The sequence below is a fragment of the Heterodontus francisci genome, chromosome 18, assembly GCF_036365525.1.
Source record: "Heterodontus francisci isolate sHetFra1 chromosome 18, sHetFra1.hap1, whole genome shotgun sequence".
Lineage (NCBI taxonomy): Eukaryota > Metazoa > Chordata > Chondrichthyes > Heterodontiformes > Heterodontidae > Heterodontus > Heterodontus francisci.
The window spans coordinates 44,539,967-44,567,733 of record NC_090388.1 but is presented as its reverse complement, the minus strand read 5'-3'; the positions used below and the strand labels follow the sequence as shown (position 1 = coordinate 44,567,733).

Genomic DNA, 27,767 nt, shown 5'->3' with positions numbered 1-27,767 from the left:
TGCTGCAGGAAAGGTAATATACCAAGTCTGACACCAATGTTTGAAAATATTATATTCTGACAGGCTGAATAATATACTCGTAACCTCACTCTCATGACATGCTCCCAGCAGAAAATGCAGTCACAGCTTACTTCATCTGCCCCAGCTGCATTGGGCCATTTTCTGTTTCAGAATGGCTGTGGGACCAGCTCATTTGAATTCTGCTTGATTCATTGATGTGTCTTTCAAAAATTGGAAATATCAGGAAAAACATTCAACCATTGTATTAAAAAAAAAGCATTGCCACTAACTACCTGGGGACAGGTTGTGTAACTAGACTTGTATTCCCTTGAGTATAGAAGGGTGATATAATTGAGGTGTTTAGATGATTGAAGGATTTGATAGATTAGATTGAAACTATTTCCTCTGCTGGGGAAATCCAAAACAAGGGAGCATAACCTTAAAAATAGAGCTAGGCCATTCAGGGATGATGTCAGGAAACGCTTCTTCACACAAAGGGTAGTGAAAATCTGGAACACTCTTCCCAAAAAGCTGTTGAGGCTAGCTCAACTGAAAACTTTAAAACTGAGATTGATAGATTTTTGTTTGGCAAGGGTATTAAGGATTAAGGAACCAAGCTGGGTAGATGGAGTAAAAATACAGATCAGTAATGATCTAATTGAATGGGGAATCAAGCATGAATGGCTTACTCCTATTCCGATGCCAGCTTTTCATTTATCTGACATGTTGTATAGGAACAGAAGCAAAGTAAAAAGCAGTCATCCTACAGCAGCATATGTTTGTAATTAGCATTATTATTTAACAATTTATTGCACCCGCCATAAAACTTAGAGCTTTCTCGTTTAAAAAAAAACAACAAAAATATATTTTCTTCTTCTTCCCAGCTTTTAAAAGATGAAACTCAGCCCTACATTGGATTCTGATTCACAGCTGCACGGTCTTTACTCAGCAGGACAGATTTGAGTGGAGGAGGAGAATCAGACAGACTCATTGAGAAGCTAATTGAAGCTGGTGGGCACTTTAAAAAGTGAAATCAAAATTGAAAAATTACAATTTAAAAAGCATTCTCTATGTACTGGATTTGGGACCGATTCTAGCTATTTCAGTTGAAAGGCTTGACATGACAATCGTGTCCTACCAAATATATTTTAACAACCCTGTCCTCCACTCTCCAGTAGAATAGATCGGGGAGCTCTTTATTGCTAAATCAGCATTGTTTCATTAATTATAGTCATTACCAGTTTGAGATTAATGGTAGCCTAAAGGATGACAATGACCCTATTGCCAAATGATGTTATTACTGTTATCAATCTCAGCTCCGTAGCTCTCCTTTACCCTGCTCAGTTGCTGCTTTATGTTTTGTGGAGGTTGCTGTCTGCACTCTGACAGTACTGTTCAACATTTTCTTTGTCTGTTGTTACATCACCAGCATTCAAGCATACTTAGGCTTCAGTTTTAATTATGGTTGAGTTGTTTTTGCAATAATAAATTGCCTGGTGTTGCTAAATTAAATGAATTGCCGACTAACCCCAATTCTTCATTTGGCCCATTGGTGGATAATAATGACTGCGCAGCAATTCACTTCTAGGATATTTGAAAGAGTTATTACTATACCACAGAGCAATTCAAACAAAACTGGAAATACCCCTACTCTGCACACCTACAAAATTTCACAATGAATCCAGAAAAATTGGAATAAGCCAAACTAGACTAACAGTCAAATTTGATTATTAAAATCCCATAGCAAAATCAAAGCAATTATTCCTATACAGGGAAGGGGAGTATCATATTGAGGTCGAGCATTCTCTATTATAGAAGATGTCATGTCCAACACAGAAACAAAACTAAAATCTCCTGCAAATTAGGCTGTTTGATAACAAATGAATGAGAAAAGACAGAAGTAACATTCGCACCGCATAAGCGCCAGGAAATGAGCATCTTCCAACAAGACAGAATCTAACCATCTCCCTTTGATATTCAATGGCATTAACATCACTGAATCCCCCACCATCAACAACCTGGGGGTTGCCATTGACCTTAATGGACCAGCCACATAAATACTGTAGCTATAAGAGCAGGTCAGAGGCTAAGAATTCTGCAGCGAGTAACTCACCTCCTGACTCCCCAAAGCCTGTCCACCATCTACAAGGCACAAGTCAGGAGCGTAATAGAATACTCCCCACTTGGCTGGATGGGTGCAGTTTTAACAACACTCAAGAAGTTCCACACCATCCAGGACAAATTAGCTCATTTGATTAGGATCCCATCCACCACCTAAACATTCACTCCCCTACAACAGCAGCAGTGTATATCATCTACAACATGCATGGCAGCAACTCGCCAAGGTTCCTTTAACAGCAGCTTCCAAACCCACAACATCTACCACCTAGGAGAACAAAGGCAGCAAGCACATAGGAACACTGCCATGGGCAAGTTCCGCTCCAAGTTACACACCATCCTGACTTTGAAATATATTGCCATTCCTTCACTGTCGCAGAGTCAAAATCCTGGAACTCCCTCCCTAACAGCATTGTGGGTGTACCTACACCACAAGGACTGCACCCGCTCAAGGCAGGGGCTCACGACTGCCTTCTCAAAGGCAATTCGGGATAGGTAATAAACACTGGCCTTGCCAGAAATGCCCACATCCCATGAACAAATAAAATAAATGTCATGAATGTGGAGACATTATGGGCTGAATTTTACAAGCCCCTCGATGCCATGGATTGTGGCAGGGAGGCCCGTAAAATGCTAGCGGGAGCGACCCACCATGACCCACGACGCTGAGAAGGCCCCACCGGATATTAGTGGTGGCAGCGACGCCTTCACTAAAATATTAAAATGAGGGTAATAAGCATGAAAATGGACTTACCTGCCACCGCTGGCCATCCCACGCCGATTTTACAGCTGCCGGCTGCAACTCATATGCCTTTGGAACTCCGTATCGAGTTCCGAGGCGCGACACTGATGGGGAGGGGGGAGGAGCCAAATTATCAGGGTGGGAGTGGAGGGAGGCAGGAAAAAACTTTTCATTGGGGATGGTGGGAAGGGGTTTAGGGTCAACGGGAATAAAGTTCGGGGGTGGGGGGGAAGGTCGTTAATGATAACTAATTTCTTTTGGGGGGGGATAGGCCAAAAAACTATTTATGCATTGGGGAATGGAAGAGGGGATTGCAGGTGTGGACAGATCTTTATTTAAATTTTCATAGAACCAGCACCTTTAAAAATTTAAATTTCTCCTGAAGGGCTGGAAGCCCTTTAAAAACAGCGCCGGCACCTGCACGGTGGTGCCTGGTGCCATTGCCGGGGACACGGCAGCTGCCCCCTCTACGTCATCGGGGGCGTCTGCTCCGCCCCCTCCATTTAAATGAGCCCCCGTACATAATATCATGGGGGCTCTGCGGCGGCGCTTCCGTGTCAGAAGGCTGCCGACTTCACAGCACCGGCCCGCTGATAAAATTCAGCCCTATATCTCATGACAGGTTCTGTATAAGAACTGATCAGTAAAGGCTGTGCAATGGCTTAATCTCAAATATACATGTAAAAATATAGCACTTCAGATTTGATTTTTGTAAAGCATTCCAAGTTTTAAGAAGGTGCAACAGTTGGCCACTTCATCAGAGCTACCACCTTGATGCTCTTTGTCAGACAAGGCACGGAAGCACTACATTTTAACACTCCTTCAGTTTGCAGTGTATCCTGCTCTTCCACTAAATTCTGAGAGTCGGTTCCATGCAATAAGATGCACAGTGTTGGTGTCTAGTTTTGATAAAAGTGCAAAGATGGCAGTTTTGATCAGGAGTCCATCTATTGAAAATGGTTTACTTTTTATTAAATTTAATATGAAGGGCATTTTTGGAGGAGTTGCAAACATTCAAGGTTAAGGCTATTGAGTCTTTATCCTAAATATTTCTTTAATCTCACATATTTTAAAATATATATAGCTTTGAAATTCTTTTTTTTTAATGACACCTCTTGCAATAGAAGCAAAATTGCTCTCCAGAATTCCCAGACCACATGTGTGATGTAAAACGAGATAGGAACTGTCGCTTGTTAAAGCCCAGTTTACTCTGGAATAAAGCCAATTGGAATCTGAATCACTATGTGCCTAAGTAGTGATACTGTGAGCTCCAGAGGTACTCCAGAGTGAAAGAAACCTTCCCTCTGCTGGTGCCCACAATTAGTGCAGGATTGCAGTAACTCCATTGTTAGTACAAACTGTGGACATTCAGGCAATAAAGGAGACAAACGGCAAAGTGATATTGATATTAATACACTAAACACGTCATTATTCAACTGTCATGATCAGTTCTTTGTGCTTAGAATCTGCTGCTGTACAAGTGTAAAATTTACATAGGTGAAGTCCTCCAAATGTGGCTTTATTCTGTTCAAGGTACTCTAAGCATTCTTAGGAAATAATTAAGTTGTGCCATTATACATTGAAATAGGCAAGGCACACTCAGATCACGGAACTTTATTGAAACTGTCCTTATAACTTACTGAAATAAAAACTGAAAATTCTGGAAATATCAGCAGGTCAGGCAGCATCTGTGGAGAGAGAAACAGAGTTAACAGGATGAATTTTCACTTTGGGGGTAGGAAACAGGAGCCAGATCTGTTTCTGGGTCCCGAATCCACCCACGGGGAAAGCAATCACTCTTTGGTATTTTGACCGGGGCACCCCCTTAATCGGCATGGAAACAGGTTCCCTGCCCAATGAAGGGTGGCAAGCAGGCTCTTGACGCTGGAGGGCCAATCAGAGAAACAGCTGGCTACAGTAAAGAGTAAGTAACTGAGAGAGTGCTTCAACATGAAGGTGCCCTCTCAATAACTTTTTAAATTTTTTAATTAAAAACAGAAAAAGCAGCCAGGCCACCACAGTTTGTAGGGGGTGAGTGGGGTATGGGAGTATGAATCCCTCTACATGTCGGCCTTTGGCTGGATCTGCACCCAGGTAGGCAGAAGGGCCTGTAGGCCTGCCTGGAGCACTGGCACCCCAGCCTGTCACTGGGTGCCTGCCTCCAGACAATTGAACTGTCCCCCATCGTGTTGTGAAATTGGAGGCTGACTGGAAAATTTCAGTTGGCCTCGTTTAACTGCCATTAGCAAGGCTCTCAATTAGCCTAATTGCCATGGCCCGAGAGCGCCTCCCCAAAATGGCCGGCGCCTGGAACAGTATTAGGAAACTGGCATGCCAGCTGGCGTCAGTATTTTCGGGCCCCGTCCGCCTCCCTTCCTGACCTCGGTGGAGCTCGAAAATCCTACCCAAAGTTTCAGGTCGACGGCCTTTCATCAGACGCTGCCAGGCCAGCTGAGTACTTTCAGCATTTTCTGTTTTTATTTCAGATTTCCAGCCTCCGCAGTATTTTGCTCTTGTCTTACTATTTACTGTCGCCTGAATCTTCATGTAGACTTCAGCAAAGGAGTCTGTTTGTGTGTATATGTGAGAGAGATATGGGCCTAGATTTTCAATCCAGGATCAGGAACCCAACGCCCAGATCATTTCCGGGTTCCAACCTCGCGTTGCATTAGCGTAGGTGACCTAACAAGAGCCTAATTGGCCTAGGTGCAAATTCGGCAGCCAATTAGCAGTGCTGGGAGTGGCTTAGAGGTGGAACCCAATAACCAAGTGCCCTTTGAAAAGGCAAACGGTAGCCATGACTGGGCTTGTCGTTCATGGATGTGATGGAGCAGCAGGGTACTCAGAAGGCCAGTGCTGGCATGGGCAGGCATCCACGGGTGACACCAAAGTTTTCTGATGCCTCCCTTGAGGCTTTAAACAATGAAGGAACAAACAGGCAGGAGCAAGATCTTGTTCCTGGCGTCTGGAAGAAGAAATGCACCTGGAGACACAAAGAGGGCCCCGGCCTGGATGGAGGTTAGCAGCTGAGGAAGGACATGGGTCCAGTATAGAAAAAGATTCCATGAACTGATAAGGTCTGGAAAGGTGAGTGGCAAGGTCTCCAACCCTGTATACACCAGCATGCAGATGAGCTGAGCAAACTGAGTGCCCATAGTTCTCCCTAACATTGTCAAATCAAGTGCCAATTGCATCATTGAGATGTGAGCAACCCTCACATATGGGGCACAATTGAATGGGGGCATCACTGAAAAGCAGAACAGTTCATGTGAATGTCAAGCTGCAATAGGTGAGGGAGGGCAGCCGACTCATAAATTATTCTCTCCTCATCCTGCAGGATAAGAGAGCACACAACTCCCGGGAAATGTCTCGGATGGGTGGTGTGCCGAACCTCCACACTCTGACCCCAATGGAGGAGGCGGCGCTGGATATCACAAGGGTGCCATTATGGCAGGCCAAGGACAATGGCGAGACTGGAAGCCACAAAGGGCAGGGTCATTTGATAGCTCTATCTTCAGGTGTAGGGCATGGAAGAAACTCCTGCCCAATGCATGCAGTGGCTATAAAGCTACTGTCATCTATGGGGTTGGTTGTACTGAGATACTTGCTGAGTAGCCCGAATTCTCATCACCATCTTCTTATGTTTCCCACAGTTCCAGTAGTGAAGCAGAAGCAGAGTTTTCCAGCCCAGTTGTTGCCGGCCTCCTCAGCAGGGGGAGATGTTCCAGAGTCTACACCATCTCATCATTCTTCCACACCATCCACCAGCACGGACACACTGGCCAGAATTTTAAGGAACCATTGGAGATGAGAATGGAGGTGGGGAGGGGGTGGGGGGGTTCTTAGGCACATCTACGCGGCAGGAAAGCCAAAGGTACTTAAGAGCCCAACAGAGAGCAATTTTATTTGCTGGATCTGATTTAACAAATGGTGCATGGGAACCACGGGACTTCAGAGCCTCACCTGGTTAAAGGAGACGACAAGGAGGTGGAAGCTCAGTGCTGACCTCACTGGGAAGCCATCGGGTGAGGCAGCGTCGCTTGGCAGGGAGGGCATCAGGAATCGCTGTCAGGAGTACGGCCAAGGTGCCAGCTGTGTGGGGAGCCACACCAGGGTGCCATCAGGGCAGTGCCACCTCATCAGAGGTGTCAAGTGAGGGAAAGGGGGCGGTGCCGTTTGCAGTAAAGGCCTTGCACTCAGGGAAAGACAACCTGTCATTTATCTCATTCACTTTAACTTGATGCCAATGTCGCTGAAGATCACCTTGGCACTGAACTTCTATGCCACTGGATAATTCCAGGGATCCACTGGAGATATGTGTGGAATCTTGCAGTCTGCAGCACATCGGTCTGTCAAAGAGGTCACCAAAACCTTGCTCAGGAGGGCTGGCGACTATGTAACTATGTCCAGCCCCTTGGGAGGAAGTGTTTAAATGAAGTACCAAAGGGCATCAACAACGAAAAGGAGCTGTAGTGAGATGACATCATTTCTTTATTCTGCATGACACCAAATGCAATCCTATCCATCTGGAATGTATATTCACCTATGAATGCTTAAGTACGTCAATGTGTCTTCTAAAATCTTTTCCAGGTGCTCCTACGTGGTGCTCTCCCTGCGCTGTCAGCTGAGGTAGAAGCAGGCTGCTGACCATGCTGCTCCCTGGCTTGGGATGACCTTGGCGGCCATCCTCTGGCTGCCTGAGGCCAGGAGGTCCCTGGCACTCTGAGGGACTCTGGCACAGGTGCAGGGACCCCCTCTGTCGTCGGGGATGGTGTCGGCACTGGTATCACTGGCAGAGGGGATTTGGAGTTACTTTCCACATCAGAAGTACCCTGAGAGGAGCCCCCAGATGCAGCATCCAGCTGCTACTCCCCTTTATAAGGCACACCTGTGGACCTGAGAGGGACGTGGACCTGGTGGAGACTCCTGGTGCCTCGACCCCTCTCACCTTGCCATCGCTGCAAGGAGCTCATGGACAATGTGATGGTGTGCAGGTCTGCATGCACCCCTCACAATCACTAATTGGTCTGCTGGATCGGGCTCTCCAATCTGTCAATGGAGGAAGCCAGACGTGCACCTGTCAGAAACAGTGCAGGACACAAGTCCTGGATGAACTCCTCCATCGTCCAGGCTTGGATATGCGTAGCCTCTGGCATCTCTGCCAGATGTTGCCTTACCTCTCGCTGCAGCTACAGCATTTCCCATGTTGCTGGCGACACCAGAGCCATGTTATCAGCCTGAGGCTCAGCATGGGCCTGGGCTCCCACTGTCCTCGACTGCCAGAGGCCTCGGCTGTCACAGCCTCCATCAGCTACCTGGAGGCATCTGTGTTGTGCTCTCCAGGTTATATGCCCGAATATAACTGCAACTGGATACCCACTGAGGTGAGAGTATCTGTGCTAGTGGAGGGTGTGGGCGAATGATGTGTCAGTCCACCATCTAAGGCTCCTTCCTCCTCTGTCCACCAGTCTCTCCAGCTCTTTGCTGTTGTCGTTCATTTTGATCTGCATGAGAAAACAGAGACATTGAAGCATTAAGGGCTGCCCATCGTGACATTCCAACCACCCCGACTGTGCAATTCCATTTATGCAGTGTGAACAGATGAACAGCATGGCTCATTTGTAACAGATACACCCTTGTGCCCCAGGAGATGCTCACTCACTCTCTTGGGTATTCCCTGTCTTGCCATCAGCTATGGAGTAGCCACCTTGCTGCCCTACCAATTCCATGGCCTCCTCCTCCATCGGGCTTACCATGGAGATAATGCACTTCACTGCCGGTCTTGGCACATTGTTTTCGACTGTGTCTTCAGGAGAAGACAGTGCACAAAGATGAACAATGTTAGTCTCCCAGAGGGGACAAGTCCAACACCACTGATGGTGATAGTCCAGCAGTCCATGATGGGGGCACACATATGTCTCCTGCATTTGGTCCCTCTCGAGGGACTTTGTGGGGTTAAACATTGACTGACATGCGCCTCTCACCAAGTTGTAGCCAAGCCTCAGGTAGCATGTCCTGCTACCCTTCCCCAATGCACACGACTGGGTGGTCTCTCCCTTTCTACCAAACACTCCTTCTCGCTTTGCAATGTCCAAAGGGTCCAAACTGTTTGGAGTTCTCATCTTAGCAGCCCAAACCAGGTCATTGACCCGCTTCCTGCAATGGATCCATGTCCTGGGGTTGACCCCACAGCTGTTGACCTCCTCACATCTCTGTCCAGGGTGCTTGGTTAGGCAGGCAAGTCTCCTCTTCCCATCCCTGTGGAAGAGGACCTCCCACCTTTGCCTTGCAGCCTGCAGGAGAATCTGCATGGAAGCATCACTAAACCATGGGGCCACCTGGGGCTTCCTTCAGCCATGGTCGCTTCAGGTTCGTGTTCAGCTCCTTGCCTATCAAAGGCAGCAGAAGGGCTCCTGGGCAGGATAGGGCACACAGGAAGGCACTCCTGGCAGCCCTTTAAATATGGTGCGAGCACCAGCTATTGCATCAGATGACTGAGCCTCATTTCCTGCCTCTGGTGATTGATTGCATGGACCCCACGCCTCCCCTTCCTTAACTGCACGTGTGGCAATGGCACGTGCTTCCAGTGCCATCGCTGAGACCTGCACTGTTACATTAAAATTCAGCCCACTCACATGCCTTAATCAAGATTAGAACAGGGAGCACTGAGTGAGCAGCACATCACGCGTATGGGATGTGGGAGCTAGTTGACGGTAGTGACCCCATTTTCAATGGTTTTGGGTGGCAATGGGATTCTTCAGATGTGCGCTTGTTGGATGATTTCTCTCTCTGATGGAAGGTGAATTACAGAGTCATCTGTCATAAGGGCTGAGAGGTGCTCAAGTAAAATATTACTGAATTAGTGTGACCGTTGCAGCTATGCCAGTCTGCTGATTGCCGTGCGGCCTGGAATGACCTCAGTGGTCATCCTCCAATGCCTGGGGGCTGGGCAACTTTGAAGCCCTCCCTTTGCTTTCCTTTTCTTCTTCTTCCTCTCCGCTCCGTCCTCCTGAGGAAGAGCAGGGTTCCAGCTTTTCCTCGTCATCCAACTCCAGGCCTCTTTGTACAATCATGTTGTGCAGTCACAACAGATGACCACAATATGAGACACCCTGGCTGGCTCATATTGGAGGGCACCACCCAACCGGTCAAGGCAACAGAAGCACATCTTCAAGATGTCAATGGTCTGTTCAGTGCAGCTTCGTGTTTGGAGATGGCTCTGGTTGTAGTACCTCTCTGCATTCATGTCTGGGTGCCAGACGGATGTCAGTAGCCACCTTCTCAGGTGATAACCCTTAAGGCCTCAGCAGCCACCCATGGAGTAGGGATGTTGACCTGAGTGGTGCGGTACCTGGAACCCTCAAAGGATAAAGGAATGACAGTTGCCCAGGAACCGAGCGCAGACCTGCAAGATGCACCTCCTATGGTCACAAGCCAGCTGGAAATGCAGTGAACGGAAGCCTTTTCTATTCAGGGATCTGGCTGGCTGGTTGGTCGGTGCCTTGATGGCTATGTGGGTACAATCAACGACCTCCAACCTGAGGAAATCCATTGATGGCGGCAAAGTCCAAAGCCCTCTGTGCTTGCACTGACCCATCTGTCTCAAAATGGATGGTGATGGTGACCTTGACGTTTACCGGTAGCAGACTGCCATGGGGGCTGCAAGGCATCAGGTCATTGTGGATCTTTTTTTTATTCTTTCATGGGATGTGGGCATCGCTGGCCAGGCCAGCATTTGTTGCCCATCCCTTGACAACTGAGTGGCTTGCTGGGCCATTTCAGAGGGCAGTTCAGAGCAACCACATTGCTGTTGGTCTGGAGTCACATGTAGGCCAGACTACGTAAGGACAACAAAGTTCCTTCCCTAAAGGGTATTAATGCATTGGTGTTAATTTTTCAAAATTCGTTAGATTCTGGAAAGGTTCCATCAGACTGAAAAATAGCAAATTTAACCCCTCTATTCAAAATGGGGGTGGGGGTGTGGCAGAAAACAGGTAATTATACATCAGTTAGTTTGATGTTTGTCTTGGGGAAGGTGTTAGAATCTATCATTAAGGAGGCTATAGCTGGGCACTTAGAAAAACTCAAGGTAATCGGGAATAGTCAGCATGGCTTTGTGAAAGATAGATCATGTTTAACCAATTTACTGGAGTTCTTTGAAGGAGTAACATGCTGTGGATAAAGGACAGCCTGTTGACGTACTGTACTTGGATTTCCAGAAGACATTTGACAAGGTGCCACATTAAAGGTTATTGCGCAAAGTAGGATCTCATGGTGTAGTGGGTAACATATTAGCACGGATAGGAGAAATAGGTCCTTTTCTGATTGGCAGGATGTGACGAGTGGAGTCCCATAGGAGTCTGTGTAGGGGCCTCAATTTTTTACAATTGATATGAATGACTTAGATGAGGGGAGCAATGGCATGGTAGCTAAATTTGCAGATGACATAAAGATAGGTAGAGATGTATGTTGTGAAGAGGACATAAGGAGTTTGCAAATATAGATAAGTTGCGTGAGTGGGCAAAAATCTGGCAGATGGAGTATAATGTGGAAAAATGTGAAGTTGTTCACTTTGGCAGCAAGAATAAAAAAGCAGAGTATTACTTAAACGGAGAATGACTTAAGAATTCTGAGGTGTAGAGGGATCTAGGTGTTCTAATGCATGAGTTACCAAAAGTTAGTATGCAGGTACAGCAAGTAATAAAGAAGGCTAATGGAATGCTATCCTTTATTACGAGAGGAATTGAAAATAAAAGTAAGGATGTTATGCTTCCATTATACAGTGCATTGATGAGACCACATCTCGAATACTGCGTGCAGTTTTGGTCTCCTTATTTAAGGAAGGATATGAATGCGTTGGAGGAGAATCCATTTGGTTAGAGTTAAGCAGAAAGGGTACGAACACTCTACTGGACGTATTCTATCGGCCTCTAAGTAGTGTGAGAGATATCGAGGCGCAACTTTACAAGGAAATCACAGAGATGTGCAAGAACTATTGAGTGGTGATAATGGGGACTTTAATTACCCAAATATGAATTAGGAAAATGTTAGAGTAAAGGGAAAGGAGGGGAAGGAATTTCTGAAAAGTGTTCAAGAGAAGTTCCTTGACCAGTATGTGCTGGTCCAACTAGGAAGGAGGCATTGCTGGATCTGGTGCTGGGGAATGAGGTGGGCCAAGTGGACAAAGTGCCCATGGGAGAAGACTTGGATAAGAGCAATCATCATATCACAAGGTTTAGATTAGTAATGGAGAAGTGCAAGGAACAATCTGTAGTAGAACTTCGAAATTGGATGGAGGCTAACTTCACTGGGTTGACAGGGGATCCAGCCAGGGTAAAATAGAACCAAAGATTGACAGGAAAAACTACAACTGAACAATAGGATTTTTAAGGAGGAGGCATTTCAGGTACAGGCTAGGTACATTCCAACAAGAGGGAAAGGCAGGGGAACGAAAGCCAGGCCTCCTTGGCTGATGAGGGAGCTAGAGAATATGATGAAACAAAAAAAAGAGGGTGTATGATGCATGTCAGGTGAATTCTTCAAATGAGAACCAGGCCACATACAATAAGTTGAGAGGGGAAGTGAAGAGGGAAATAAGACTGGCAAAGACAGAATATGAGAATAGAACGGCAGTTAACATAAAACATAACCCAAATATCTTCTACTGGCATGTAAATAGTAGTAGTATGAGGTGGGGTGTTTCCTATTAGGGACAAAGAGGGTGATATATGCTTTGAGATGCAAGGCAAGGCTAGAATACTTAATGAGTACTTTGTATCAGTGTTTACTAAGAAAGAGGATGCTGACAAAATATCAGTAGAAGCAGAGATGGTAGAGGTAATGGATAGGGTGAAAATTGATAGGAAGGATGTACTGGAAAGGCTGGCTATGCTCAGAGTGGATACGTCACCTAGTCCGGATGGCTTGCATCCCAGGTTGCTAAGGGAAGTGGGGGGTGAAGATAGTGGAAGGACTTGCCATAATCTTCCAATATTCCCTATATATAGGAGAGGTGTCAGAGGATTGGAAAGTTGCAAATATGCCATCCTTATACAAGAAAGGGTATAAGGACATTCCTAGTAACTACAAACAGGTCAGTTTAACATCAATGGTGGACAAAGTTTTAGAAATAATAATCAGGGGGAAAATTAACAGGCACTCGGAGAGGTTTGAGTTAAGTAAAGAGAGCCAGGATGGATTTGTAAAAGGCAGATCATGGTTGACTGATCGAACTGAATTTTTTGATGAAATAACAGAGAAGTTTGATGGAGGGAATATAGTGGCTGCCATCTATATGGATTTTTAAGAAAGCACATAACAAAGTACCACATAAAAGGCTGGTTAACAAAATCGAGGCTCATGGAATAGGAGGGTCAGTGTCCAATGGATAAAAAATTGGCTTAAGGACAGAAAACAGCGAGTCGTGGTAAATAGTTGTTTTTCAGACTGTAGGATGGTAGACAGTGGTCTTCCCAAGGGTCAGTGCTGGGACCACTGCTTGTTTTTGATATATATAAATGACTTGGATATTGGTATACAGAGTAAAATTTCAAAATTTGGCGATGATACTAAACTTGAAGGTGTGGCAGTGAGAATGCGACCAATCGAGTGCAACAGCACACAGAAAGGCTAGCAGAATGGGAAGACAAGTGGCAGATGAAATTTAATAAAGAGAAGTGAGGGTGATGCATTTTGGCAGAAGGAATAAGAAGAGCCAATATATAGTTATGGCACAGTTCTAAAGAGTGTGCAGGGACAGAGGGACCTTTGAAGGTGGCAAGACAGATTGAGAGAGTAGTTAGCAAAGCATATCGGCTCTTGGACTTAATAAATAGAGGTATTGAGTACAAAAGCAGGCAAGTTATGCTGGACCTTTATCAAGTTCTCATTAGGTCACAACTGGAGTATAGCGTCCAGTTCTGGTCGCCACACTTTAGGAAGGATGTGAAGGTCCTTGGGAGGGCGCAGAGGAGATTTTCCAGAATGGTTCCAAGGATGAGGGATTTCAGCTACAAGGTTAGGTGGGAGAAGCTGGGGTTGTTCTCCTTGAATCAAAGGAGATTGAGGGGAGATCTGATAGAGGTGTACAAGATTATGAGAGGTTTAGGTAAGGAAGACAAAGAAAAGCTGTTCCTGTTAGCTGATGGTGCAAGAACAAGGGGCACAGATTTAAGTTTTTGGGCGGATGTGTGGAAGAACTTTTTTACGCAACGAGTGGTAATGACCTGGTGCTTGCTGCCTATGAGGATGGTGGAAACTGAGAGGGCCGAGTGGCCTACTCCTGCTCCTAATTCATATGTTTGTATTTCAAAATGAGATTGGATGGGCACTTGAGGGAAATAAACTTTCAGGACTATGGGGATAAAGCAGGGAAATGGGACTGCCTGGACTGTTCTACAGAGAGCCAGCATGGACTCGATGGGCCAAATGGCCTCCTTCTGTGTCATAATGACTATGACTCTGCAGGCAGGATTTTCATGGTGAGATGGGTCTGGCATGGAGGCAGGCGGGCCCAGTGCTTCCCACCGCCAGACAGCATGCCTATTCCCCAGCACAGTCCAGACCCCCAACTATTTTTCAGGAGGCCTGATCAGGTCCAGAATGGCTTACTGCCTGCAAGTGGCAGATAACTTATTGAGCCAATTAACGGGCCTATTAAGGCCCTCTCCCGCACCAACTGGAAGTTTCCAATCAGCAGGGGCTCCCCCTCCACAAAGGCGGTCTGGCAGTTGTGGTCATTTTTACTTTTTTAAATTTTATAAGTGCTGAGAAGGTGCGTCAAGATGGAGTGTGCCCTCTGGCTATTAATTGGCTGATCCTCCAAAAATTATGTCATGTGACTATTGCCAACAAGGTGTTGGGTTGGGACCCGCATTTGACGTTCCAACCCCAGACGGAAAATTCAACCCTATGACTCTACATCAGGTCCCAATGGCATCATTGGGATCCAATTGCAATTTTTACAACACAGCCTGAGTGTAAAGCAGCGGTTGCTTTTCCACCAGGCCAGCCCAGTGATAATGCAGATCAGAGCCAGAAGAGGCCCAGAAAGGTACGGTTAAAATATGTTTTCATTTTCCTTGTGGAAAGCATAGGACTCCTCTGCTGAATTTTTGCCTCCACCCCCAAATCAATCACAGGACACCTGTGAGACAGTGTGTAAACTGAACTCATTAATTACCTGTTGTCGCCAAATAGTTGATTTTCTTGTAATTTTCCAGAGCTTCCAGGTTATTTCTCATGCAGAACAGGTGGAAAGTCAGCTGGTGGCTTTTAAGTGAGGCTTGGGTCTCAATTCTGGATCAGCAGATGTTTTTTCATCAGTCTGTGCCTGATATCTGCCTCTTGGATAGCCATATTAGGGCCAAGATTCTCTTCCAGACTGCCACCGAAGTCATCTCTCTGATTTCACCTCAACCACAACCCAATTTTCAGCCCCTATGCACATTGAACTCCTGGTGAGGTTGCTGCCACCAAGAAGGAGCATATCAGTGTAGAGAGGGGAATATTGATAGTGTTGCACATGAGCCAGTAAGGCATCTTAAAAAGCCTAAGTGTCTTGAAGATTGAAGGCCTCGACCAAAATCAATGCCTTCCGGACATAAGTGTTTGAGACCAGATTGGAGAGGGTGAAGGGCACTACAAGGCCCTCTTCCTGCCATTGAAGCAGTGGTAGGCCTCAATGCCCGAATTCTCCTGAGGCAGGATCAAGGAGAATTTTAGCTAAGTGGTCTGCAGAAATCCAAATTGACCAGGCAAATTTTTATCCCCTATCCCTGCCTGAAGCACAGTCAGCTTTGCTTATTCATGCTTCATTTATCCAATTTTCCCCCAAAATATTTGTAGCTGACATTCAAATATTTCTATTGAAAGTCGGCTATATTTGAACACAATAACATTTTACTTACGGCTAAGGGATAAAGTTCAAGGACTAGAAAATCGTTTGCCCCAATCTTCAGGCACCGGGGTCACAATTTGAGAGTGTATGATCCATCTCAGCTTCCTGCAGAGGCTCCAGCATCACAGACAATTTGTTTCACTCCACATGATATCAAGAAATGGCTGAGCACACCAGATACAACAAAGGCTATGGGCCGTGACAACATCACAGCCGCAGTGCTTGTGCTTCAGAACTAGTCGCGTCCCTCGCCAAGCTATTCTTGTACTACACTGGCATCAACCCTACAAAGTGGAAAATTGCCCAGGTATGCCCTGCCCACAAAAAGCGGGACAAATCCAATCAGGCAATTACCATGCCATCAGCCTACAAAAACAACAACTTATATTTATACTCTCAATTATCAGCAAACTGATGGAAGGTATTGTCAACCTTGTTATCAAGCAGACCTATTCACCAATAACTTGCCCACCGGTGCACAGTTAGGTTTTGCCAGGACCACTCAGCTCCAGGCCTCATTGCGGTCCGAGTCCAAACTTGGACAAAAGAGTTGCATTCCAGAACTGAGGTGAGAATGACTACCTTGACATTAAGGCAGCAGGTGTGGCATCAAGGAGCACCAGTAACATTGAAGTCAATATAAATCGGGGGAACACTCTCCACTGGCTGGAATCATATTTAGCACAAAGGAAGATGGTTGTGGTTGTTGGAGACCAATCATCTCAACCCCAGCACGTCGCTGCAGGAGTTCCTCCGGACAGTGTCCTCGACCTAAATGTCTTCAGCTGCTTCATCACTGATCTTCCCTCTGATCTATTCCGGAAAGCCAGGTGATGAAGGATAGAACTGGAGCCTTATCTTTACACACTTTATAAACTTTTATTTACAGACAATTTACATTATAAACATGCACCTCCTAACCCAACAATTACAGTTTCAATCTGCTCTGATATATAGGAACATAGGTGAGTCTCCAGTTAATGCCCATGACCTGAACACAATTAAATACTAAACTGCTATACAATTAACACCCTCCATCATAAGGTCAGAAGTGGGGATGTTTGCTGATGAATGCACAGTGTTTGGTTCCATTTGTAATTCCTCAGATAATGAGGCAGTCCATGCCTGGATGCAGCAAGACCTGGGCAACATTCAGGCTTGGGCTGATAAGTGGCAAGTATTATTCGTGCCGCACAAATGCCAGGCAATGACTATTTCCAGTGAGAGAGAATCTAAACATCTCCCCTTGATATTCAACAGCATTAATAACATTCAATCCCACAACATCAACATCCTGGAGTCACGACTGACCAAAAACATAACTGGACCAGCTGCATAAATAGTCTGGCTACAAGAACAGCTCACTACCTTAAACATGTACTCCCTTAACCACCACCGCACCATGACTGCACTGTGTACCATCTACAAGATGCACTGCAGCAATTCACTAAGACTGCTTTGACAGTATGGACGGAATTTTTTGCATGACGGACAGTAGCCGTCCACCGACCAAGAGGTCGGTGACGATCCTGCCTCCACCGGGCCTGGGGATCCAGTCTGGATTTTACAGTTCACAGGCCCTTAATTGGTCTTAGGCGGGACTTCCACCTCATTGAGGCAGGAAGTCCCGCCTAATGGAGCTGCCAGCCAATCAGCGGGCCGGCAGCTCTTAGTCCCAGCAACGCCACTGGGAGAGTTGGCCACTGCTGGGACTACACCCAGCTTGAAGATGAAGAGGAAGGATAGCCTGGAAAAGAGGTAGGTGTATGGGGCCTCGCCAGCGGTGATCAGTTGGCCCCCAGCGAGGCAAGTTGACTGGGGGGAGGGGGCGTGTTGGGCATTAGGGTTGGTTGGGGTATCGGGGATGGCTCTCCATCAGGCACAGGGTGCTCAATCAGGAGGCCCACCCCGGCCGTCAGAAGGCCGCCTGCGTTTGTTGGGCGGCTTTTCTCAGGCCTGGGCCGCCCACCTGCCAATGGTAAAATTCCCGTGGCAGCGGGCGGAGGCTCTTAAATGGCCGTTAATTGGCCACTTAAGGCCTTAATTGGCCTGGGATGGGCAGGCTGTTACCTGCCGCTGCTGCCAAACCGCGTAAAATGGCTCCCCTCACCCCCACCACCAGCCCGCTCTTTGGAGGGGGGGCATAACATTCTGGACTATCTCGCACACTACCAATCTCTACTGCCTAGAAGAATAAGGGCAGCAGTAGTATGGGAACACCACCACCTGCAAGTTCCCCTCCAAGTCACACACCATCCTGATTTAGATATTTATTGCCATTCCTTTACTGTTGCTGCGTCAAATTCCTGGAACTCCCTGCCTAACAGCACTGTGGAAGCACCTTCGCCACAAAGACAGTATCAGTTCAAGAAGGTGGGTCACCATTACCTTCTGAAGGGCAATTAGGATGGTCGTTTCAATAAATGCTGGTCTTTCCAACAAAGCCCACATCCATAAATGAGTAAAAACAAGTATTGAGCCTGATTTTGCTGTAGAAAAATGATCAGGCTAAGAGTGCACACTGTTGTTAAATCATAAATTGACAGCAACTTCCAGTGACTGCACATCACAGCTAAACGTGGAAATCAGGAAGTTGCTGTCTGAACTGCCATTCTCCTCCTGAAGCTTCGCTACAATTGTACCTCTCTAAGAGATGCAGCATGGAAATACATGGAACAGTGTTAAGTTCCTGTACTTACGTGGTTGTTCCTCTAAACTAGCCATAAAAAGTTAGGGCTTGTCCATTTCTGTGTAAGCAAGTTTTTAATGACAAGTTAAGTCTAAAGTACTGCCAAACAACTTCTCTGGCACTAAAAGTTAGTTTTTACAAGTGTGGAGTCTCATTCCTTCAGATATTAATTATTGTTGGCGATTTATAAAGAAGTAGTTTTTTACTTTTTCTTTCTGCTGTGGGAATAGGAAGAGAATGATGGGTTGACGGTGAGGCATCTGAACTTATGCGTGGATGCAGAAGATGTGGGCAGGGTTCTTAAAGAGTTTTTTGTCTCTGTATTCACAAAGGAGAGGGTTGATGCAGACATTGTAGTTAAAGAGGAGGAGTATGAAATATTAGATATGATAAACATAATTAGAGAAGAAGTGCTTGAGGGTCTGACATCCCTGGAAGTGGATAAATTGCCAGGACCAGATGGATTGCATCCCAGGTTGTTAAAGGAAGCCAGGGAGGAAATAGCAGATGCGCTGAGGATCATCTTCAAATCCTCACTAGATACAGGTGAGGTACCAGATGATTGGAAGCCTGTGAAAGTTGTACCATTGTTTAAAAGGGGTGCATGGGATAAGCCAGGTAATTATAGGCCAGTCAGTCTGACCTCAGTGGTGGGTAAATTATTAGAATCTATTCTGAGGGATAGGATAAACTGTCACTTAGAAAGGCATGGATTAATCAGGGATAGTCAGCATGGATTTGTTAGGTGAAGGTCATGTCTTACTAACTTGATTGAGTTTTTTGAGGAAGTGACCAGGAGGATTGATGAGGGGAGTGTAGTGGATGTGGTTTAAATGGATTTTAGTAAGGCATCTAACAAGGTCCCGCATGGCCAACTGGTCAGTAAAATGAAAGCCCATGCGATACAGGGGAAGGTGGCAGGTTGGATCCAGAATTGGCTCAGTGACAGGAAGCAAAGGGTAGTAGTCGACGGACGTTTTTGTGAATGGAAAGCGGTTTCCAGTGGTGTTCCACAGGGCTCAGTGTTGGGTCCCTTGCTGTTTGTGGTATATATTAATGATTTCGACTTAAATGTGGGAGGCATGATTGGGAAATTTGCTGATGACACAATAATTAGCCATGTAATTAATAGCGAGGAGGAAAGCTGTTGACTCCAGAATGATATCAATGTTTTGGTTGAGTGGACTGAAAAGTGGCAAATGGAATTCAATCTTGAGAAGTCTGAGGGATTGCATGTGGGGAGGGCAAATACAGCGAGGGAATATACAATAAACGGGAGGATATTGAGAGGGATAGAAGAAATACATGTACCTTGGAGTGCATGTCCACAGGTCCCTGAAGGTGGCAGGACATGTGGATAGAGTGGTTAAGAAAGCATATGGATTGCTTTCCTTTATTGGCCGAGGTATAAGAGTACAAAAGCAGGGATGTGATGCTGGAACTGTATAGAGCGTTGAGTTAGGCCACAGCTGGAGTATTGCGTACAGTTCTGGTCACCACATTACAGAAAGGACATAATTGCTCTGGAAAGAGTACAGAGGAGGTTTACAAGAATGTTGCCAGGGCTTGAAGGTTGCAGCTATGATGAAAGTTTGGATAGGCTAGGGTTGTTTTCCCTTGAACTGAGGAGGCTGAGGGGTGACTTTATTGAGGTGTACGAAATTATGAGGGGCCTAGATAGAATAGAGAGGAAGGACCTGTTTCTCCTGGCGGGAAGGTTAGTTACCGGGGACACAGATTTAAAGTGATTGGTAGAAGGATTAGAGGGGACATGAGGGGAAACCTTTTCACCCAGAGGGTGGTGGGTATCTGAAATTCACTGCCAGGAATGGTGGTGGAGGCAGAGACCCTCAATTCTTTTAAAAGGTACCCGGACATGTACCTGAGGTGCTGTAACCTGCGGGGCTATGGACCAGATGCTGGAAGGTGGGATTAGTTTGGGCGGATAGTTTATTCGGCCGGCGCCGACATGATGGGCTGTACTTTCTCTGTGGTTCTATGTTTCAATCAAGTCGCCTCTTACTCTTCTAAACTCCAGTGGATACAAGCCTATCTGGTCCAATCTTTCCTCGTTAATCAGCCTGCCCATTCCAGGTATTAGTCCAGTAAACCTTCTCTGAACTGCCTCCAATGCATTTACATCCTTCCTTAAATAAGGAGACCAGTATTGTACATAGTACTACAGATGTGGTCTCACCAGTGCCCTCTATAGCTGAAGCATAACCACCCTACTTTTGTATTCAATTCCCCTCACAATAAACAATAACATTCTATCAGCTTTCCTAATTATGTGTTGTACCTGCATAATAACCTTTTGTGATTCATGCACGAGGACACGCAGATTCCCTCTGCATCTCAGAGTTCTGCAATCTATCACCATTTGGATAATACATTTCTTTTTTATTCTTCCTGCCAAAATGGACAATTTCACATTTTCCCACATTATACTCCATTCGCCAGGTCTTTGACCACTCACTTAACCTGTCTATATCCCTTTGTAGCTTCCATATGCCATCTTCACAATTTACTTTCTGACCTATCTTTGTGTCATCAGCAAATTTAGCAACCATACCTTCGGTCCCTTCATCTAAGTCATTTATATAAATTGTAAAAAGTTGAGGCCTGTGGCACACAACTCGTTATATCTTGCCAACCAGAAAATGACCCATTAATGCTGACTGTTTCCTGTTAGCTAGCCAATCTTCTATCCATGCTGGATTACCACAGCTAACCAGAGGTAAATAAGAGTCCATTAAAGGCTTTTTTCAGTTTCTCCAAGAAGAGGATTAGTGCATATACAATTTAGAACATTGGGCACCAAGTTTTGATTGGGTCTTTGGGTACAAACCTGTTGGGATCCATCGGAAGAAGAACAGATAATGGTGTGGAACCTGGTTCCACTGGGACTATCCCCTGTTTTGTCAGCTGAAACATTTTACGGTGGGGGAGGGGGATAAGTCAAACCTTCCACCCTCTCTTCCTATGACAACATGGAGTGTCTGGTGGAGTTCCTGGACTACCCTAGCAACTCTATCCAGTATCCCCTCAGCAGGCCTCAGGTGAACTGTCACCAGCTGAAAGCAGGTATGATTTCCATTTAAGCCTCAGAATTTTTGAATGTAATGAAGAGAATCAATTACCATCAGAAAGTCTCCCCATGGTTCCCCAAGGAGTTAAAGATGCAAATGTCTTCATACCTCATTGGGCCCTTCCGGGGCCTTCTCTCATTTAATGTAGTAGCATGGCATTGATCCAGCATTCCTGCTAGCAGTTGGGAACAGGTGACAATGTTTTTTCCTTACTGGTGCAATGCATTTGTACTAGATAAGCAAATGACACCACTCCTGTCATTTGAAATAGGGTGCTGGCCTGCCTTCTCAAAGCAGTCCTACTGGAATGATCTTTAATGCTTATGCACCAAGTTTGTTAGTATTCAAGCAGGAAGTTAAATTTCTTTGGAAAAGGTGAGATAGCAATGATAATTTTAGTGTTGTTCAGATTTTTTGGAAACAAACAATGATTTCAATTTAAAGGTACCATATTGACATATGTATAACCTTCCCCGGGAGCTCAGCCCCATATCTGGGCCTTTCCCAAGAAAAACAGTAACTAACGTGCTTGACGTTGCACTCTGAACTTAAGCTATTTTTTGATTTTTTAAACTGCTTTACATGCAAGTTAATATGATAAACTTAATGAGGCAGAATACCCCATTAATGCTTGACTACCTGTTTGAATTAAAGAGTAAATTGTTAAGGATCACTTAAATTTCCAGTTTAAATGAATTTATAATCAGACTTCAATCAGGAAAAACAAACTCAATATTTTTCTGTGACAAGAGAAAACTACATCATAATTTTCTTACATTTTCCATGTCACAGGGCAGGAGTTTAGGGTAAAATGTTATTTACTGTCAGTGTTCATTCTGTTGATCAGCAACAAGTCAAATAAAATTTTACCAAGAGCTAAAGACAAGCAAGTTAAAATGTATCATGTGATGAACATAGTAAAATAATTCACACAATGTGTTTGTTAGTGTATTAAGTTATATTAATTGCATGAGTTATCCAAAGATGTATTTCAGAACATGAGAACATTAGAACATTACAGCGCAGTACAGGCCCTTCGGCCCTCGATGTTGCGCCGACCTGTGAAACCATCTGACCTACACTATTCCATTTTCATCCATATGTCTATCCAATGACCACTTAAATGCCCTTAAAGTTGGCGAGTCTACTACTGTTGCAGGCAGGGCGTTCCACGCCCCTACTACTCTCTGAGTAAAGAAACTACCTCTAACATCTGTCCTATATCTATCACCCTTCAACTTCAAGCTATGTCCCCTCGTGTTTGCCATCACCATCCGAGGAAAAAGACTCTCACTATCCACCCTATCTAACCCTCTGATTATCTTATATGTCTCTATTAAGTCACCTCTCCTCCTCCTTCTCTCCAACGAAAACAACCTCAAGTCCCTCAGCCTTTCCTCATAAGACCTTCCCTCCATACCAGGCAACATCCTAGTAAATCTCCTCTGCACCCTTTCCAAAGCTTCCACATCCTTCCTATAATGCGGTGACCAGAACTGCACGTAATACTCCAGGTGCGGCCGAATCCAGAGTTTTGTACAGCTGCAGCATGACCTCGTGGCTCCGAAACTCGATCCCCCTACTAATAAAAGCTAACACACCATATGCCTTCTTAACAGCCCTATTAACCTGGGTAGCAACGTTCAGGGATTTATGTACCTGGACACCAAGATCTCTCTGTTCATCTACACTACCAAGAATCTTCCCATTAGCCCAGTACTCTGCATTCCTGTTACTCCTTCCAAAGTGAATCACCTCACACTTTTCCGCATTAAACTCCATTTGCCATCTCTCAGCCCAGCTCTGCAGCCTATCTATGTCCCTCTGTACCCTACAACATCCTTTGGCACTATCCACAACTCCACCGACCTTCGTGTCATCTGCAAATTTACTAACCCACCCTTCTACACCCTCTTCCAGGTCATTTATAAAAATGACAAACAGCAGTGGCCCCAAAACAGATCCTTGTGGTACACCACTAGTAACTAAACTCCAGGATGAACATTTGCCATCAACCACCACCCTCTGTCTTCTTTCAGCTAACCAATTTCTGATCCAAAGCTCTAAATCACCTTCAACCCCATACTTCCGTATTTTCTGCAATAGCCTACCATGGGGAACCTTATCAAACGCCTTACTGAAATCCATATACACCACATCCACTGCTTTACCCTCATCCACCTGTTTGGTCACCTTCTTGAAAAATTCAATAAGGTTTGTGAGGCACGATCTACCCTTCACAAAACCGTGCTGACTATCGCGAATGAACTTATTCTTTTCAAGATGATTATAAATCCTGTCTCTTATAACCTTTTCCAACATTTTACCCACAACCGAAGTAAGGCTCACAGGTCTATAATTACCAGGGCTGTCTCTACTCCCCTTCTTGAACAAGGGGACAACATTTTCTATCCTCCAGTCTTCCGGCACTATTCCTGTCGACAATGACGACATAAAGATCAAGGACAAAGGCTCTGCAATCTCCTCCCTGGCTTCCCAGAGAATCCTAGGATAAATCCCATCTGGCCCAGGGGACTTATCTATTTTCACACTTTCCAAAATTGCTAACACCTCCTCCTTGTGAACCTCAATCCCATCTAGCCTAGTAGTCTGTATACAGTATTCTCCTCAACAACATTTTCTTTCTCTACTGTAAATACTGACGAAAAATATTCATTTAACGCTTCCCCTATCTCCTCTGATTCCACACACAACTTCCCACTACTATCCTTGATTGGCCCTAATCTAACTCTAGTCATTCTTTTATTCCTGATATACCTATAGAAAGCCTTAGGGTTTTCCTTGATCCTATCCGCCAATGACTTCTCGTGTCCTCTCCTTGCTCTTCTTAGCACTCCCTTTAGATCCTTCCTGGCTAGCTTGTAACTCTCAAGCGCCCTAACTGAGCCTTCACGTCTCATCCTAACATAAGCCTTCTTCTTCTTCTTGACAAGCGCTTCAACTTCTTTAGTAAACCACGGCTCCCTCGCTCGACAACTTCCTCCCTGCCTGACAGGTACATACTTATCAAGGACACGCAGTAGCTGCTCCTTGAATAAGCTCCACATTTCGATTGTGCCCATCCCCTGCAGTTTCCTTCCCCATCCTACGCATCCTAAATCTTGCCTAATCACATCATAATTTCCTTTCCCCCAGCTATAATTCTTGCCCTGCGGTATATACCTGTCCCAGCCCATCGCTAAGGTAAACCTAACCGAATTGTGATCACTATCACCAAAGTGCTCACCTACATCTAAATCTAACACCTGGCCGGGTTCATTACCCAGTACCAAATCCAATGTGGCATCGCCCCTGGTTGGCCTGTCTACATACTGTGTCAGAAAACCCTCCTGCACACACTGGACAAAAATTGACCCATCTAAAGTACTCAAACTATAGTATTTCCAGTCAATATTTGGAAAGTTAAAGTCCCCCATAACAACTACCCTGTTACTCTCGCCCCTGTTGAGAATCATCTTCGCTATCCTTTCCTCTACATCTCTGGAACTATTCAGAACGGGATCTGAAATACCATCAAGTTTTAAGATAGTGCATCATGCACTTACCTTATCTTCCAGACGGATCAGTCTGGCTCCTGCAGTGTAGTAACCTTTGTCTAGTCCCTTTTCTACAGGAAAAGTTAAGATATAAAACAGAAAAACTGACTTTAAAAAAGTACTGTCACTGTTCTTAATGACTAGTTTTAAGAAATGTGTATTATTGGGGAAGCATGATGCACAATTTGTTATAGCACCAATGCTTTGTATTACAAAATGATGGACTTGGTTTCATGCTCATTGTTTCTGCACATAGTGGAGTAGTATTTTGTCTTGGACAGCAGTGCGCAACGGGTGGTATCATGTTGGTCACCTGTTATTCTCAATGCCTGATATTTAGATCCATTGATTACAGATGAAGTATTACAGGTGGCTGTTGCAATTATCACCCAATTTGGGCTCCAATCCAAGACAGATATCTACCCCAGTGTATTCCCAATCTCAACTAGCCACTGCCCCAAACAGATGTGAGTAAATTGTAAGAAGTATCATCCTGGGTTGATCACAATTTTCATAGTGATTCACAGCAGTGTAGATAGGCCAGAAATTTTCTTGGAGCTATGCCCTGCTCCTTATTTCCACTGCATTTCTGCTGCAGGAAACCCTGTTTGTGCATGAAAATGGGCACGTCCCACAAATTTACAACAGCTCTATGGAAATTCCCAGCTGCAGAGTCCAGGCACAAGTCTCTTGTATATACTTTTAGCTATATAATGTGCATGGCTGGAAAACATCAATAGAGAAAATGTCTGACAATATAAATGATAAAAATAAATAACAAAAAATATAGTTTGATTTACATTAAAAGTTCTTTTGGTAATAGACTTATACATTCATTACAGTCAAATTGTCATGAACTGATGTATCATATCAAAATAATTAAGAAGTTAAAGGGATATTATTAATACACCGGTGAGTTTTTTTGGACAGGCTCAGCTTTTGGAACAGATATGATCAACCAGTTTCAAAAGCTTTGCTACAACAATGAGACACACTATCGCATGAACTTTTACAAACCATTTTTTACTGCCTAAAGATTATAGCAGTGGATGTAACTGGAACATACTGGCCCAGAATTTGTGGTTGCAATAACAGTGAAACTATCAGCACTCACTATCATTCCTGTGTGAAACTGACAGCAACTTCTGTGCAGTTAAACATGGAAATCCAGAAGTTGTTGTCAGCGATACCCTTCTCCACCACAGGATGTGCTGTTGCAGTCTTTGCAGATGCAGTCAGCACAGAATCAGTGGCTTGACATGAATTTCAATTTTTCCTGCACTATTCTTGTAAAAACCATTGAAAATAATAAACCTTGTTGAAGGTGGAATTGAGTTTTTAACAATGCACTCAGTCATAATTACTGATGAACAATTTCTCTCGCCCTGAAAAACTAATTTTATCATACTATGCTAAAAGTTCCATGAATTTTAAACTAATAAAACTTAATTGTTTTCAATAGTTTATTTATGATATTTTAGCTTGTGTCTTAATCACATGTGTATGTCCCAATCTGTATTTTGCTTTCTGTAAAATGGTTAAAAAGTGAATTATAATCTGTGCTATTTACTTCCTGTTTTGCTGTCTGTGAGAATTCTTCAATCTGATTGGCTGCCATAGATCATCTATTGGTAGCACCAGATTGAAACTGATGCTGGAAGAGGGGAGATCAACGCTGGGGTACCCGCTAAATCATTGTGGACAGCTTTCTTCAGGACCAGCAGTAAATGTCTTCTCTTCACCACTGAACGCAGTATCTGGGCCAAACCCATTACCACATAACAAATTGCATTACTAGGCAGGCTCATGTTTTGAAAACTTGTAAGAGATTTTGCCAAATGACAATGCCTCAAATCATTTCAGTAGTAAAGGAGGATTTCAAAAACTGAAATATCGTAAAATGTGTGTGATTTATTCAAAGAATACTACTAAATAAGAAATATTTTGAAAGTCCAAGTGGTTCTGCACTGAGGTTGGGAATGAAAGAAAATCAATCCTGAAAACATACTGTTGAGTGCATGGGGCTGACTTTAACTATAGCTGCTCATGGAAAATGGGCCAGCAGTGGCTGAAAATGGCATCATATCACATACGAACATATGAATTAGGAGCAGGAGTAGGCCACTCAGCCCCTCGAGCCTTCTCCACCATTCAATAAGATCATAGCTGATCTGATTATAACCTCGACTCCTCATTCCCGCCTACCCCGATAATCTTTCACCCCCTTGCTTATCAAGAATCTATCTACCTCTGCCTTAAAAATATTCAAAGACTCTTCTTCCACTGCCTTTTGAGGAAGAGAGTTCCAAAGACTTACGACCCTCTGAGAGAAAACATTCTCCTCATCTCTGTCTTAAATGGGAGATCCCTTATTTTTAAATAATGACCCCTAGTTCTAGATTCTCCCACAAGGGGAAACATCCTTTCCACATTTTTGTATTTTTGGTTACGTTTTTCTTTAGAGAACTCATGTATTTTAGAATTATGGACATTGTTTTATTTGGGAAAACTGAAAAGGATCCATGGATATTGTTTTCACTGGGGTCACTGAAAGGACACTGAGGGGACTTGGTTTGTAAACAACCATTACTGGAAGTCACCTGTTTTCAGATAAATAGACAGTAGGGGCTTTTTGGACTAAGGGGAGCTGTTTACAGAGAAATGACAGGTCAAG

General features: G+C 44.7%; 1 protein-coding gene across 1 annotated transcript in view; it reads right to left on the bottom strand.

Annotated features, from left to right (window-relative positions):
• kcnq1.2 (potassium voltage-gated channel, KQT-like subfamily, member 1.2) overlaps positions 1-27,767 on the bottom strand; it is a 1,015,894-nt gene that overhangs the window by 341,215 nt on the left and 646,912 nt on the right. The window contains exon 18 of the mRNA XM_068050636.1: positions 25,103-25,164. Within this exon, the coding sequence (XP_067906737.1) occupies positions 25,103-25,164 (62 nt within the window). The remainder of the gene's footprint in view (positions 1-25,102; positions 25,165-27,767) is intronic.